The 14360-nt window shown below is 42.1% G+C and overlaps 1 protein-coding gene across 2 annotated transcripts in view; it reads right to left on the bottom strand.

Moving 5' to 3' along the window:
* Nucleotides 1–12664, bottom strand: part of lrp4 (low density lipoprotein receptor-related protein 4) — a 117652-nt gene extending 104988 nt beyond the window's left edge. For both annotated transcript variants that reach the window (XM_073464103.1, XM_073464104.1), the window contains exon 1: nucleotides 12337–12664. In XM_073464103.1, the coding sequence (XP_073320204.1) occupies nucleotides 12337–12397 (61 nt within the window). In that variant the 5' untranslated portion in view covers nucleotides 12398–12664. The remainder of the gene's footprint in view (nucleotides 1–12336) is intronic.
* Nucleotides 12665–14360: the final 1696 nt, after the last annotated feature.

Below are 14360 nucleotides of genomic sequence, written 5' to 3'. Positions count from 1 at the left end.
CCCCATAGATCAACCACCTAGCAACAAAAGTGGAAAATCACGCTGACCCAATTAGTGCCGACTCTCAGCAGAGTATTGTTACGGCCCGCTTGAGTTCACTTCAGTCCAGGCAGATGGTTCCCCCAGTTCTGGTGGGGAGAGTTTTGTTGTTGTTATTATTGTTATTATTAACATCTTCCCCTAATTTTGCTCCAAGGCATAAAGACTAACTCTGGCCCCTGGGAGTGGTTACTACAATCTTCAGGCAAAGTCACTGTAACACTGTATCACTCATTATTTATCCTTTTTTCCTCTCTCTTCCTTTCAGCAGGTCTACTGCCTATTCATCATTTTTCAAATAATTAGAAAAATGCCCTAACTTACCGTATATGCTATAATCAGACTATTAGACTTTTCCAAATGCATTTAAAATCAGAAGCACCAGAATAATTCACTTTTTTGTTTTGCCATCACATGTATGCATGTATGCTTTTGTTTAAATATGATCTGTTTTCTAGGTTTTATATCTAATAAACACAGCTTATTAATATAATCTTATTGAGCAGCTGACATGAAATCCATGTATACAGCACATTTCCTTGAGCACTGTACACAGCATTACAATGACGGGACAAAAAGATCATCATAACGGCAGAAAGCCAAAATTAAGATCAACAAAAAATATTATCAATCAATTCTGCAACCACGGTTCATCTTTCCGACAAACAGCCAAGTCTGTTTTTTTATATACTTTTTTGAAGTTGTACAGTAAGTACAGCAGGTCTCCTTGAACTTGAAGTTCAAAAGAGAAAAAAATCTTGAACACATTCCTTATGTTTACACTGGTATTTGAAAGAGCCCCTTATTGTAATCACAGTGTTGCATTTAAGACCATTTGTGGATGTGATGATGACAGGGAAGTCCAAGGTAAATCAAACATCCAAGTACAACTTTGCAGATAAACTTGACTAGCTTCATACACGTCATAAAAATATATAATATAAATATTAATATAAATATATATATATATATATATATATATATATATATATATATATATATATATATATATATATATATATATATATATATAATATAATTTTAATGTTCTAATATGGGAAAAAGTAAGCAAAAACTCCTATTTGAGAAATGATTGATTGGTGATGAACTTGATAAGTCATCGATCCCCAACTGTTTTAACTCTTTGCAGTTCTTAGCACTCTGGTCTGTTTGTCAGTTTAGTTTACAGTTATAAATTAACAACACTGTCTGCTCTGCTTATTATAAACTCTGGCCATAAAACAATAGTGCCCCCTTTTATGGCACCAGCTCTCAATCACTGCACCGTAAACAGAGGACTCAGCCAGCCATGGGCCCTTATCAGGCGCTGCTGAGCTCAGTTCTATTCTGAAGGTGCTGTTATGAAACACGGAGTGGGAGTTGTAGTATTATACATAGCTGCCTGTGTAGGCCAACTCTTTAATCAGTCACTGTAATTGCCGGGATGGACTTTGAACCACAGACATATTTGTCTCCGCTTTTCATCCATGGCTAAACAACTAAGGGGAGGGAGGCAGCAAGCGCTTGGGCCTCGGCTGTGCACGGCTCCTGTCCCGGACCCGCAAGCAGCCAAGCATGGAGGAGCAACGGAGGGGTCACAAACTGAAGAAAGAGTTTAGGCTGAGGGTGGGACGTAGAGGGAGAGACAAGGAATGGAGGGGGTGGAGTGGCTCAGAAAGAGGGAAGAAGGGAGTGTAGAGGCGGCGAACGGAGGGGACATGATGGTACACAAGTCCCCAGTGGCAGATTAAGTGCTTTTAGGAGCCCAAACAGGGCTCTCCTCTGAATACTAAGACCTTTCATAGAGGCAACACTGCTACAGAGACACAACTCCAAAGCTTTTCCTTTGAGGCCCCTGCGATATACGAGGCTTTCAACTGCTTGTGCAAGAGTAGGTCTAATTGGAAGTCGAGGCTATACAAGGAGGGGGTTAGGGAGGCGGGAGCAGAGGAGCTAAGGAGAAGAAGAGAGGCAAGGAGGGGTGCTTGATTTAAGAGGCCATTGTTTTAACAAGTACATTCTGCCTCCCCCTGCTTTCTCCTCATGGCCTCCCCTTCAGATGCCCACACTCCACAGAGTCAAAAGGCGGCGTTTAGCCCCTGTGAACGAAGAGGGGCTGGGCTTGTTTTGACACTTTGTCCTCCTTGGCTTCTGTGAAAAGGCCCGGCTTCTATGGGCCACTCGAGTTCATTAGGGAGTGCAAGCGCTTTCAGTCGCGTCCCCATTCCGGCTCCAGACCTCAATGGGGCCTCCAAAGCTCTTTACTGTTTGTATAATAAAGACCCTCACCACCTCCACAACGACCACCTCCATAGTGTCTTTAGGGTAAGGGTCCGTTGAAAGAAAATGGTGAAGAAGAAAGAGTAGGGCGAATGAGGAAGCATAAGCATGAAGACATGACAGAGAGGGAAGGTGGGAGAGAAACATTCCCCCTTCCCTGAAGTATGAATGATGAAGGCACAGTGTTTCACCTGCATCAACAACTAGCTCCAAGTGCACTCTCTCAGGTCAAGCCTTGTGTGTTTGTTTGTGTGTCTGTGTCGAGAGTCAAGTTTCAGCTCTCACACTTTCAGGTGACATCACTGTGCGTCAGTATCGAGGAGACAAAAGTGAGAGATGTCACTCTAGAAGGGCAAAGGCACTCTGAGATCATAAGAGCCCCAAGGAAGTCTCAGCTGCCTGTGTGTGTGTAGATGTGTGTGCATTAGCTACGTTTGGAGATAATTACTGTGAAAGTGGGGTTATTTTAAACCTCAGTTTTCTGAGGTTTCTGAGTTTGCTAGCTAGCAGTTAGTTACCTATGGTATGGTATGTCCCAATTTCTATTAAAATCTATACCTGAGGCACAGCAGTCTCTGTTGATATCATGAACTTGGGACTACTATGGAAGTAGGTTACGTTATGTATGCTTCAGTTTTATGCATAGGATTTTGTTTCATAGCATAGTTTCATAAGACCTTAAATGTGTTCTGGAATTTGACTTTACAACGATACATAGGAGAAATCACCAGACATAGCTGAGTGGCAAAGGTACTGACATACAGAAAATACTCTGGAGGAACCACGGTTTAGGCAGTTTTATATCATGTTGTAGTTTAAAATGTAAAACACACATCAGGCAAATGTATACTAGATTACAAAAGCACAATAATTAGGATGTTATTCCAGTGCATAAGTGCATTTTGCCCTACCACCCAATAAATAAATGATTGCTTCAAAATCAGGAGGTGCAGGAGCAATTGGCACAGTCTTTTGAATTGTGATATGATTGTCAAATACCACATTATACTATATCTTTTCTGTGACGACAGACATTCTTTTGCACTCCTGTTTGTTGTGGGTATCTGTATTTTCAGTGGTGTTGAAACAATCCGACAATTAGTCTACTCACAGAAAATCGACAATATTGGAGAAATCAATGAATATTTTCAGTCATTTATTAAATCAAAAATGATTCAAATTATCCAGTTCCAATTTGAGCATTTGCGTATTTCTCTGTTTTATATATTAAAATTCAGTATCTATGTTTGGGCTGTTGAGTGGACACAATGATTGTCATATTAAAGCAGGTTTTTGTGAGTGTGTCTGAGATTTCTTTGTATGCGTTCTTAATTCTGTAGGGGCCATAGTGTGGCCCCTACTGGTTTCAGCAGCTAGAGGGACATCAGATACATAGCAGGTGCTTCCTTGCAGTTGTATAGTTTTAGGGAGGTGTGGGAGGGAAAGGCGACACTGATACACCATGTGCTCATACTGTATGCAGTGTGATCAAAAAGTCCCCCGAGTCGGTTCAGCTGCTTTTCTTCAGAGCTGAGCGACATATCAATGTCAGCTGGTGCGTGCATCATGTTTGGATGAAAATGTTGGACCCTAATGAACTTAATCACAATCATCAGTCATTAACAACTGATCAGACATCTTAGCTTCCTGTTGGAGTAATCAGTTTGATTCACTTCATAAAACACAGTTCTGCCAATTAGGTGCAAAATGGAAGAAAGAGTGATTGCCTCTATTCAAAGCTTCCCATTTCTCTGTGAATTTATTCCGTTGATGTTGGAGAACTACAGGATTTACTTGTTTTTCACTACATTGGCACATCAGGGCTCGAAGCTGCACCCCAAGTCTATTGCTAACAGTGTAAATGCACAGACAGGATTAGTTGATATGTTACAGGATTCAACACTCACTAGTGTGTGTTGGGGAGAAAGTGTGTGTGGGGTCTCAGTCAAATCATATCACACGCTAATCTTATCTGAAGATTGAACTGGAAGCCGTGTGTGTTTGTGTGTCCTGAACATATGGCTGAACAGGCTGTTGCCTGCATGCCTGCATACAGGCATGTTGAAGGAGGTGAGGAACCTTCATTCAGCCACCTTTTGGAGGTGATCTATGAGACAGCTGCAGGCCCCCATCTGCAGGACCCCCACTGGCGAACAGAGAGGGTGGGCAGGAAGGTTAAAGATTGTGACCATAAACAACCTGAAAGAGTTTAAGGTGCTGAGCATGAGAAGAGCAAAGATATGATCAGGAAAACAGAAAAAGAAGGAAAACATCCCGACATGAGAATAAAAGGCAGCTGTGTGTAGAATGAAAAATACCTGGAAAACATCTAGAAAAAGAGAGAAATGGTCATTCAGCTCTGAGCTATGAGTATCAAATACCCAATATCCTGTAGCTTTGAAAGGTGGCACTGAAAAGTTTGCAGAGCCACAGCAAGTACCTAACAAATGTCACAAAATATGGTACTCGCTTGTCATGCTATCGCCTCAATTGTTTCGAACTTTTTTGCCATGATTGTAACTGTTTTCAATCGAAGCTGAAAGAGGACGGAGCAAGCTACCAACGTCCCAAAGCATACAGGCATTGTCTGAGCATGCGTTTGCACGTGCGTGTGTGTGTGTTCAACCAATTAGTGGGCTGAAGATGAATACTGTAGTGTGGAGAAACAAAAAATGGAGTCACAACTCTGACATCAGTTAGCAGGAAAAGCTTTATCTCCCACCATCTACAAGGCTGCATAGAGGGGAGGCTGTTACTGAGCTGTAATATAAAGCATGCATCTGCGCGCGCACACACACACACACACACACACACACACACACACACACACACACACTTAGTCCATGACCTCAGCATAGTGAATGAGGCCATGTCGAGTTAGTAAGGAAGCCTTTCTGCCCCTGTCTCTGTAGTTATTTATATCCTATAAGCAGCTGGGTACTGTAGTACATTACTCAAACAGGTAAAAAAAAAAAAACATTAAGCACTTGTTGGATTAAAATACAATCAGTGTCATAGTGTGTATCTAATGACAAAGGTGTATGTGCGATTGACTGAAGTTAATCTACAGTGGTCGTGTTCATGATAAGGAAGGGACATGTCCTCCAGTGCCACGTTAATGTGTTTTATGACAACAAGGGAGCTCTAAGGCACAGATGTGTAAGTTATATCAGACTTTGGCTACACAGGCAGTACTTTGAAGGATAAATCAGTTGTTGGTCTGGATCTTTTAATGGAATTTTTTTTTGGCAATAAAAAAAAAATCTACAGTAGAATACTTTCTTCAAAGCTTTACTCCATTCGTTTGCTCACAATCATTACAATTTAAGAACATCCTGGAGAAATTCTGACAAACAAATGATGTTACCTCTGCAAGAAATAATCTACCATCTAAAAAGGAGTTTCAACAGTTAAGCAATGATCATCCAACAGAGGAATAATCATATGATTAACTGCTGTCAATAAAACAAAGAAAAACTTTCTGAACTGGCTATTCATTTGGAAGATTGATTGGACACCTCCCCACCCCTACAGATGACATGGAGACAACCGTCTTTCACTGAAAAATTGTTCAGATGTTTCTATTGCCCACAGACAAAAGTCATCTCCCAACCATATGTTTATGTATGTTGCCCACTGTGAAGTTTCACCCATTAGACACGCTGAAAATATGGCTGTGCAAATTCCTAGTCGCCACTCAATAAAGACTGGACCCATACAGACATTGGCATCAGACAAATGTCTTCCTTTTGTCTGCAAAGAGGATCCCATGATGTCTTGGTTACAGAGACAATACGCAAGAATAAGTGGCTTATTTTTAATGCATGGCTGACACCGAATTCTAGGATGTGAAGAGACCATTCATCACAAAAACGCCACGAATATTTCACACTGATGTCTTCTTCTAAATTTTCCAGAATTTCATTAACGTTCCTGCAGATGCCCCCCACCACCACGTCACAGAGAGAGAGGACTGATGCCTCAGAAGAATTGAGTTACTATGGATCTGTACAAGTGTGTGTCCTTCAAAATGCCTTTGTGTCCCTGCCCCCCCTCCCCTGGTTGTGCTCAGACAGCGAGTCTCCAGCCCTGCTTATCTTTCTGTCCTCTACAGCAGACCCCCGCTGAGACAGAGAACCAGAGTTTATTACAGTCTCCAATAATCTGCAACCCCCAAGGAACTCAGATTCATACTACGTGGCCTAAAAAACGACAAACGTCTGTTCTGATACCAAACCTCCGTGGTGACGTGTCCTGAATTTCATATCACAAAAATTTTACTGTAACAGTACAAAGTAACAATATGACAGTACACTTGTACTGGCGAACTTGTACCCTGTGAGCAAGTCTTATGTGTTACCTGAGGTTACAAAAAAGTGATGGGAAAGAAAAGAAATCTTTATTCAAGTGAAACTAATCATTTTGTCATAGATGTTTTAATGAAAATTTCTTGCTTGCGTTTCCAGCTTCAGACGAGAATGGACTGCATTGACATACCAATTTGTCTCTCATTCACCCTCACCCTCACACACCGATGGCCAATTGCTCTCCCTTTGGGAGCAATTTGGGGTTTAGTGTCTTGCTCCAGAACACTTTGCCATGTGGACAGGAAGAGGGATCAAACCACCAAGCCTACAATTTATTGCGACCTCTACAACCTGAGCCACAGCTGTCCACCGACCCAATACTGATTAATCAAAAGAAAAACTGAAACTGGCAAAGAGTTAGTTTGGGAGGCTAATTTCCATCAGTTGTCTATGACCAGATTATGAATGTATTCAGTAGGGGCCCAGATGAAAGTTGCTCAGTGGTGCATGAAGCCAAAAAAATACGATTTTTTTTTATTTTAGTATAAACTGGATCTTCCTCATGTGCGGCTAGGTATGCACGCTAGAGACTTTGGCAGGAGAGCCGGCTATCTTCAGGTTTTAGCCCTCCACTAACTTGAATGGGCATAAAAAGATTTAATCATGCAGCTTTTCTCGACTTTCCAAATGCTATCAGACGAAATGAATCAAAATCTGACAGTTAAATGAGTCACTTCGCTGGGATTCTGATGCTTCATAAAATGTATCCACCATTTTAAAGCTGCTTCTTTCAAAAGATAATGTAATAGGAAAAGCCTTTTTGGGCCCCTGCGCGTCACATAATGTTGTACTTACACAGTTTGGCCACTACGTCAAATTGTCCTCAAAGCCCAGCGCACTTCCTGGGGGCTTGGGGCAGATGATAAAATGCATATTAATCATTTGGGCTTTCTTTTAGTCAGGACCAAGGAGCTAAACTGCACATTAAATTCCCTCAAACCACCGGTCATTTGAATAAATGAACACATATAGGTGGAAATCTCTCGTCATCCTTGTAGTGTGTGATAGCAGTAGCAAAAACACTGTAATATAATATAAAATTACAGATCTCTACAAGTGGATCATAACCGCCAACTGCTGGTTACCGCACTAGGGGCTGCCAATAGTAGACTTTGTTTGTTTGCTTGCTCATGTGCTCTCAAAACAGACATCTGTGACATATATTAGCACTGTGAACATAATTGAAATGGGCCCAGGGGCAGTGGCATCATGTTCTGAAATCAGACACGACCCCAAAGACGAGAGCCCGCCCGGGGGTCTCTCGCAAAGGAGGCCGGCCTTGCAAGGAGAGAGCCAGGTGATTTATAGGAAGGTAGAGGAACATGAGGAGAGGAGCGGCAGGGGGAGGGGGTTTGAGGTCTGACATTTATCCATATGGGAATGTTGGAGGGGGGGACTTCAAATCAAGTAATCATAGGTTACCCCCACTGCTACCTTGGAGGTGCAATTCCATCCCCTCAGCAGAGACACACAAAGCACAGTGGGGGTATCAGGTGGCCCAGGCTGCCTTCCCCTGGTGAAAGCAAAAGCCTGGCTGACACCAACCTAACCAGCTAGACCAGAGGAGGACACACACACATTCATTCGGGATACAAAAATCACATGCACTCATCCAACACAGCAGCTCCAGTCTCAGATCCATTAATGAAACTTTCACCCTCATCCTCCCCCTGTAGCTCTTGAATGGCTTCAGCCTCGACAAGAAAGTCGCCAGAGTGGAAGGTGAAAGTGCATTTATGCCAAAACAATCAAACCCTGCCAGGAGTACAGACAAAGGAGTCCCGTTTCATAGACGTTGAGCCGCGGCCACATCCTTCAAAACAACCTTTCCCTGTTGAAGAAAAGTATCGTCGCCTGCTGCACAGTGGAATCTGTACCAAAAACAACTCGTGGCGAGCAATAAATCTGTCTGTAGGCTGAGTTATTCAGTAATATCAACATTGCAACACCATTAATACCAACACAATTACTCTTAGGACACTTAATCAAAAGTGGTGTTGGAGCGATTTTGCAAGACAAAGTCATAAATTAATATTGTAATGCTTGCTGGGTACGCAAAACCAAGCCTGCAGGCTACTAGTGAATGAGCTTGTGAGTGTGTGTTAGTTGAGGATGAGGAGGGCAATGTCAGGGGACTAATCAATCCGAGGTGGGGATACAGGCGGCAGGGAAGGACACAGGGCCAAACTCTCCACCTCCTCTTTGAACCCTCTTTCTCCTCCTACTGTCCACTGGTTTTACATCTGTGAATTGCCAATAGTGCTGAAATGATAAGTCAATTACCAGATTAGACGATCAAAAGAAAGTTTATCAAAAACACATTTAATAATATTGCAGAGGTGGCAGCGCCAGGGTTTTATGGCTCGAAATTGTAATACTGCTGACACAACTTCCGAGTTTCCGGGACCAAAACTGAAACAACAACAACGTTTTCAGTACCTCACCTTAAGTAATATAAACATTTTCTTTTTTCATTTAATAGAGGAAGCCTTATCCAGTGTTATGTGATTGAGGAGCCTTCCACTTTTTAAGAGTAAATTTGTATTTAAGGTTTGACGTAAGCAACTCTTTATTTCAGTCGAAGTGACCTTCAGCTACAATATGAAAGAAACTCATTCACTCACTCATTTATCAAGTGAAAATACCAAACATTCACCACTTTCAGCATCTAAAATGAATGTGGTGATGTGCTGCTGCTTTATAATATTTGAATTGAATACCTTTGGGTTTTGGACTTCAGGTTGGACAGAACAAATAATTTGAAGATGTGGCCTTGATTTCAGGGAAGCTATGATCGACATTTTTATGACGTCAATAATCACAAGCTGCAGCCCACCTCTTTTCTTTGTGTTTTACTGTCATCATCCTCAGTCTTTTCTTTTTCTTTGTTTGGCTGCAGCAGCTCTAACCAACCAACCCCGCTCAAGGAAGGAGTTTTTTGGACAGTTGCCAAGCTGTCAGATTCGTACAGCAGCCCTGTCTCGGTTTAGTCCTGCTCAGTTCTGCAGGAGAAGGATCATCATGCAAGACGAAAATTTGATCCTATCCCTGGCGGATTATGGATTTATCTGTCAATTATGCTTTACTGTAAGTACAAATGTGATCTAATATGCAGCGATGCCTTCAGTGAAACAATACTAGAGGTTCTAATTTAACCTGTGAGCCCAATCAATAGTTGATTAGTAAATGAGGAGGGTTCAGTGGGGATCATGGGAGTGGGTGAGGGGTCGTCCTGTCCCAGATGACATCATTAAACCGTATAAAACACTCTCCAACACGCCATTAGTCCAACCCAGCCCATTACTGCAAGGCCAGTAGACTTGGCTGAGAAGGCATTTTGACCTCACACACATGTTGGAGACTCTCGCTCCCTGACACACACACACACACACACACACACAGGCAGAGTAATAAATCGTAGCCTCGGGTCATCTACTGTCAGCTTGTTCTTGCGGCTGGCCTCTATAATGCCATTCACTGTACACAGCTTAGAAATTATAGCCGATACCAACCTTTATTAATCTTTTCATGGACACATAATGTACAGCTTATCATACAGCCGTCAAGAAAATAAACAGCTGATATGTCAGGGTTGGATCAATATATCACTTTCTGCTTTGAGCATTTTATTTAGGCAATTAACTCTTCAAAGACATATATATCTATGCTGGTTTTTCAAGTATTCTTGAGTTTCCGAACCACTGGATAGCTGTGGTATGAGATCCCGCCTTTAAGAGCCACTAGCCTTAAAATAAAGTCATTAGTCTGAGTGTCAGTGTCACAAGGGTTTAAATGCTATTTCAGAGGCTTTTCCACCCTGAAAAAAATAAAACTCTGAGAGGAAAATGTTTTATTTGGACTTCCTGGTAAAATTAAAAGATCCTGAACAGAAAATTGGAAAGAGACACCATCTTGAAAAAAGCACTAACCCTACGAAACCAGCATGGGTTGATCTATATGTTGTGTGTCACGCAGGAAAATGCCAACAGCAGCAGCAGCAGCTCACACTCGTGCACAACAGACAACGATGTGTTCAAGACATGATACAGGCCCGGCAGACTTAATTGCTTTATGACGGAACACGTCCGTAATCAAAAGAGCGCGGCCCCCCGCCCCAGATAAAGAAGGGAGGCGGGGGAAACATTGATAACTACATCTGAAAGGATGAAAGAGCCAACTATAAATAGGATGTGGATCATCCAATGGGGCTTTTGTTTTCAATTGGATATCGAATCTTATCTGGTTGACATTTTGGAGACAGTCTCCTGGTGACATTTAGGAGTTGTCACAATTACAGCAACCTCCTTTTGAGGTCCAACCAGCCAATTTACAGATAGAGTGTTGGTTAAATCTTTTCCTATCATGTCAGAGGGCACAGCACCTGAGTGTATTACTGTGTGTATGCATGGTGCTTAGCCTAGTGTGTGTGTGTGTGTGTGTGTGTGTGTGTGTGTGTGTGTGTGTGTTTTTAGAAATAGCTTCCGTAGGGTCCTTACATTCCAGCGGCTGTTCTAACATGTTGTAAATACAAGGTGTGAGAGAAAACATAGGAAGGGGGTGGTGGAAATCACTCAGACCTATTACAAGTGCTGCTGGGGTCGTGAGGACTGAAGGGGGGGGGGCAGGATGTAGGTTATCACAGATAAACAACAGTTCACCTGCAATCATAGCCAAGAGCAACGTGCTTGGTTTACTTTTTCTGAAAGCTGGGAAAATAAAAGCTGCACCGGCAAACTTGTCAGTTGTATCTCATGGACACGGGTCTGTTTTAAGTAAATGGATCACCTGCACAACAGACTTAAAAGTGCATCTTTTAACTAACTGGTAAGAACTTCCTTTCATCTTATAACCCATGCAAGAGCACAAAATCCATCTCAAATGCTCTTTCTTACATTTCATATCCCATTCTGAGCGTCTAAGCATCGAAGAAAAGCTACAGTTTTAAACAGCAAACACACGGATTTAAGATTTGGGGTTTTATTCCAACATCAGCCAGGACTCATGGCATTGTGCCTCAAGGTGGAGATCTGACAGGACATCAGGCACATGCATACACTCCTCATATTGTACTACATACAACCCGACCTGCATGCATGTAACAAGAAAAACTCTCTCAAAAATGCTCTATAATTACACCCATATCATCACAGATCAATGCTTTACAAAATGTAATACATGGAATACGGGGTGAGTAAGATACAAGGAGCCAATAAAGCTTCAAGACTGCAAAAAATAAGTATGAAAAGTGCACATATAGAATCAAAAGCAGCTTTTTCACAAGTCAAATCCATAAAATAATATATCGCTTCAACAAGCATGTTGTCAAACAAGCTTTAAAAAACACAACACTCGCACTCAGACACACTTTCCACTACAGTTTCTATTTTAACCACCTTAATTGCACTTTCTAACAAGGGGAAACTTGGCTGCTGAGTGGAAATGGCTGGATACGTGAGTCAAAAACCGTTTCACAGAGCTTATAAGGAGGGAATTTACAAAAGAAAACACACACACACACACACACACACACACACTCACGTCCAACAAACACCGGCGGTGCGAAAATACCTCCGTACACCTTCTCCAAAACACGCTCACATGCAGTTTCCAACTCCACTTTGCGGCGTTTTTTAAACGGACATTTTCTTACCTGGAGTCTGGCTGAGCAGCAAAGTTACCAGGGAGCCCCACAGCACCGCGGCCGGCTGCATCTTGTACCCCGCTTTTCTCTCGCTTCTCCCGGGCTTCCCTTTTCCCCTTTTCCCTCTTCTTCTTCTTCTTCTTTCTCCTTCTGCTTCTTCTTCTTCTCCTCCTCCTCTCAGTTAAATATCAACGGGCTTTAGTTACAAGAAGACGCTCCGGCTTTCACGCTAACCTCATACCATGACTGACTTGTTAGCCCCTTTTCTCTCCCCGACCTCCTCCGCCTCCTCCTCTTGTGTGCGATAACGCGACAAACCCGGGATTAAAAAGTTAACTCTGAGGGCTTCAGCTCGGCCACGGTCTCCAACATGTTGTGCTCCAGTTCTCTACGCTGTAGCCACCAAAAGGAGCTGTGGGCCGTACCAAACGCAAGCTGCGGGGGAGCTAGCTGTGTACACCGCGGGATTTTTAAGCTGCCCTGCGCATAAATGACCAACGAGGGCAATAATTTACACGTAACTTAGTATAAAAATACAAACCAAACACTAAAACTCAAAATGTTCTTTGTGTTTTAACGTTATGACTCCTAATCATCTCTCGTTGCTTCCCTATCCCGCGAGAAGTTGACTCGTCCAAAATCCCTGCCTTCGTTGTGTCATATCTTAAATTACAGCGTTTTTTTTAAAAGAGGCCGGTGGTCAGCAAATCAAAGCATAAATTCAGACAGCATATGGAGGCATGAGTAAACTGTTTGTGCCTCTCCCAGCCGTATGGAAGAAAAATAACTTCTTCCACCCCCTCCTCTCTCATTCTGCCTTTCTTTCTGTCACAATGTGGGTTAAGGAAGAGAAGGAGGAGAAGGAGAAGAAGGAAAAAGCTTCTGTTGTCACTTAAGTCAATGGAGGCAAATGACAGAGCAGTGGTTTCCACAGTGGGGTGTAATGACCGAAAGATGAGGTCATTACACAGTCATTATTCAGTGCCACAGATTTACAAAAAAAAAGTTACCGGAGGGAAATTATGGTCGTATTAGAATGTAATTAAGTCCAAAAAGGTCACTGTGGACATATGATTGTTTCCCCAGGATCACAAGATGTTCCAATAGGGATTATATAGCCTAGTTACACCAGTTTAATTTAGTCCAGTCCAGAAAGTCGCTGTAAACTCAATAACTGAGACACACATTGCAGAATCCTATTAGAATTGATCAGGATTCAGACATTGGACATGAAAAAATTTATCGTCACTTTAAATTCACTGATTAAGACTAAAGACTCTGCAATGTGAACATTATGTTGGCACGTCATATCATATAAAGTCACCATAATCTCACTTAGAAGGATCGCTGTACCACTAGGCTACTGTATACTTTTAAATAGCCTATAGAGTAAGCATTGATTAACATCATCCTGCACATAAGAATGCTACTATGAAAGAGCCAGAGGTCCCTTGTCAAGAGCTGTCAGGTGTGGATGGCTGGACAAATGTAAAGGAGTGGTAATATTTAAGAATCCTTGATTAAAACCGTAGTCCATCTGCACAGTGCTGGTAAAAGGAAATCATATTTCCTTCCTCAAAAGTGTTCCAGTTCAATTTGGAATAAGACTGTGGACAGAACAAAAAGCCCCAAACTGAATCTGACATCTTCATAACAGACTTGCAGCAATGCAGTCTTAAGTTATTGTGACATTTGTGTGACTTTTGTGTCATCTCAACCTGACATTCATTATGTTTTTGCATTTGTGCCCAAGTTTAGAGAGTATTGGCAGAGGTAGAAAGAAAAAGAGAACAGCAGTGATGGTTGTGTTCGGGCGTACAGAGACAATAAGTTGTTATGGAGTGGAATCTTCAGTGTGGTGGAAATGGAGAGTGTGGTTTCGATGTCAATGCAAATTTCAGAGCATTACGGCTATGTCTAGGAAACTAAGTTTCCAACCAAGCCTTGACCAACCATGAAATCATAGTTGGCTGCAGTGAAAAACAAAAGATCTTATTTCACAAATCACAATTAGGATTTACTGTCTGCAGTCT

Source organism: Pagrus major, chromosome 4 (assembly GCF_040436345.1).
Source record: "Pagrus major chromosome 4, Pma_NU_1.0".
Taxonomy (NCBI): domain Eukaryota; kingdom Metazoa; phylum Chordata; class Actinopteri; order Spariformes; family Sparidae; genus Pagrus; species Pagrus major.
Note: the sequence above shows the minus strand (reverse complement) of the source record. Positions and strands in the feature narration are given on the sequence as shown.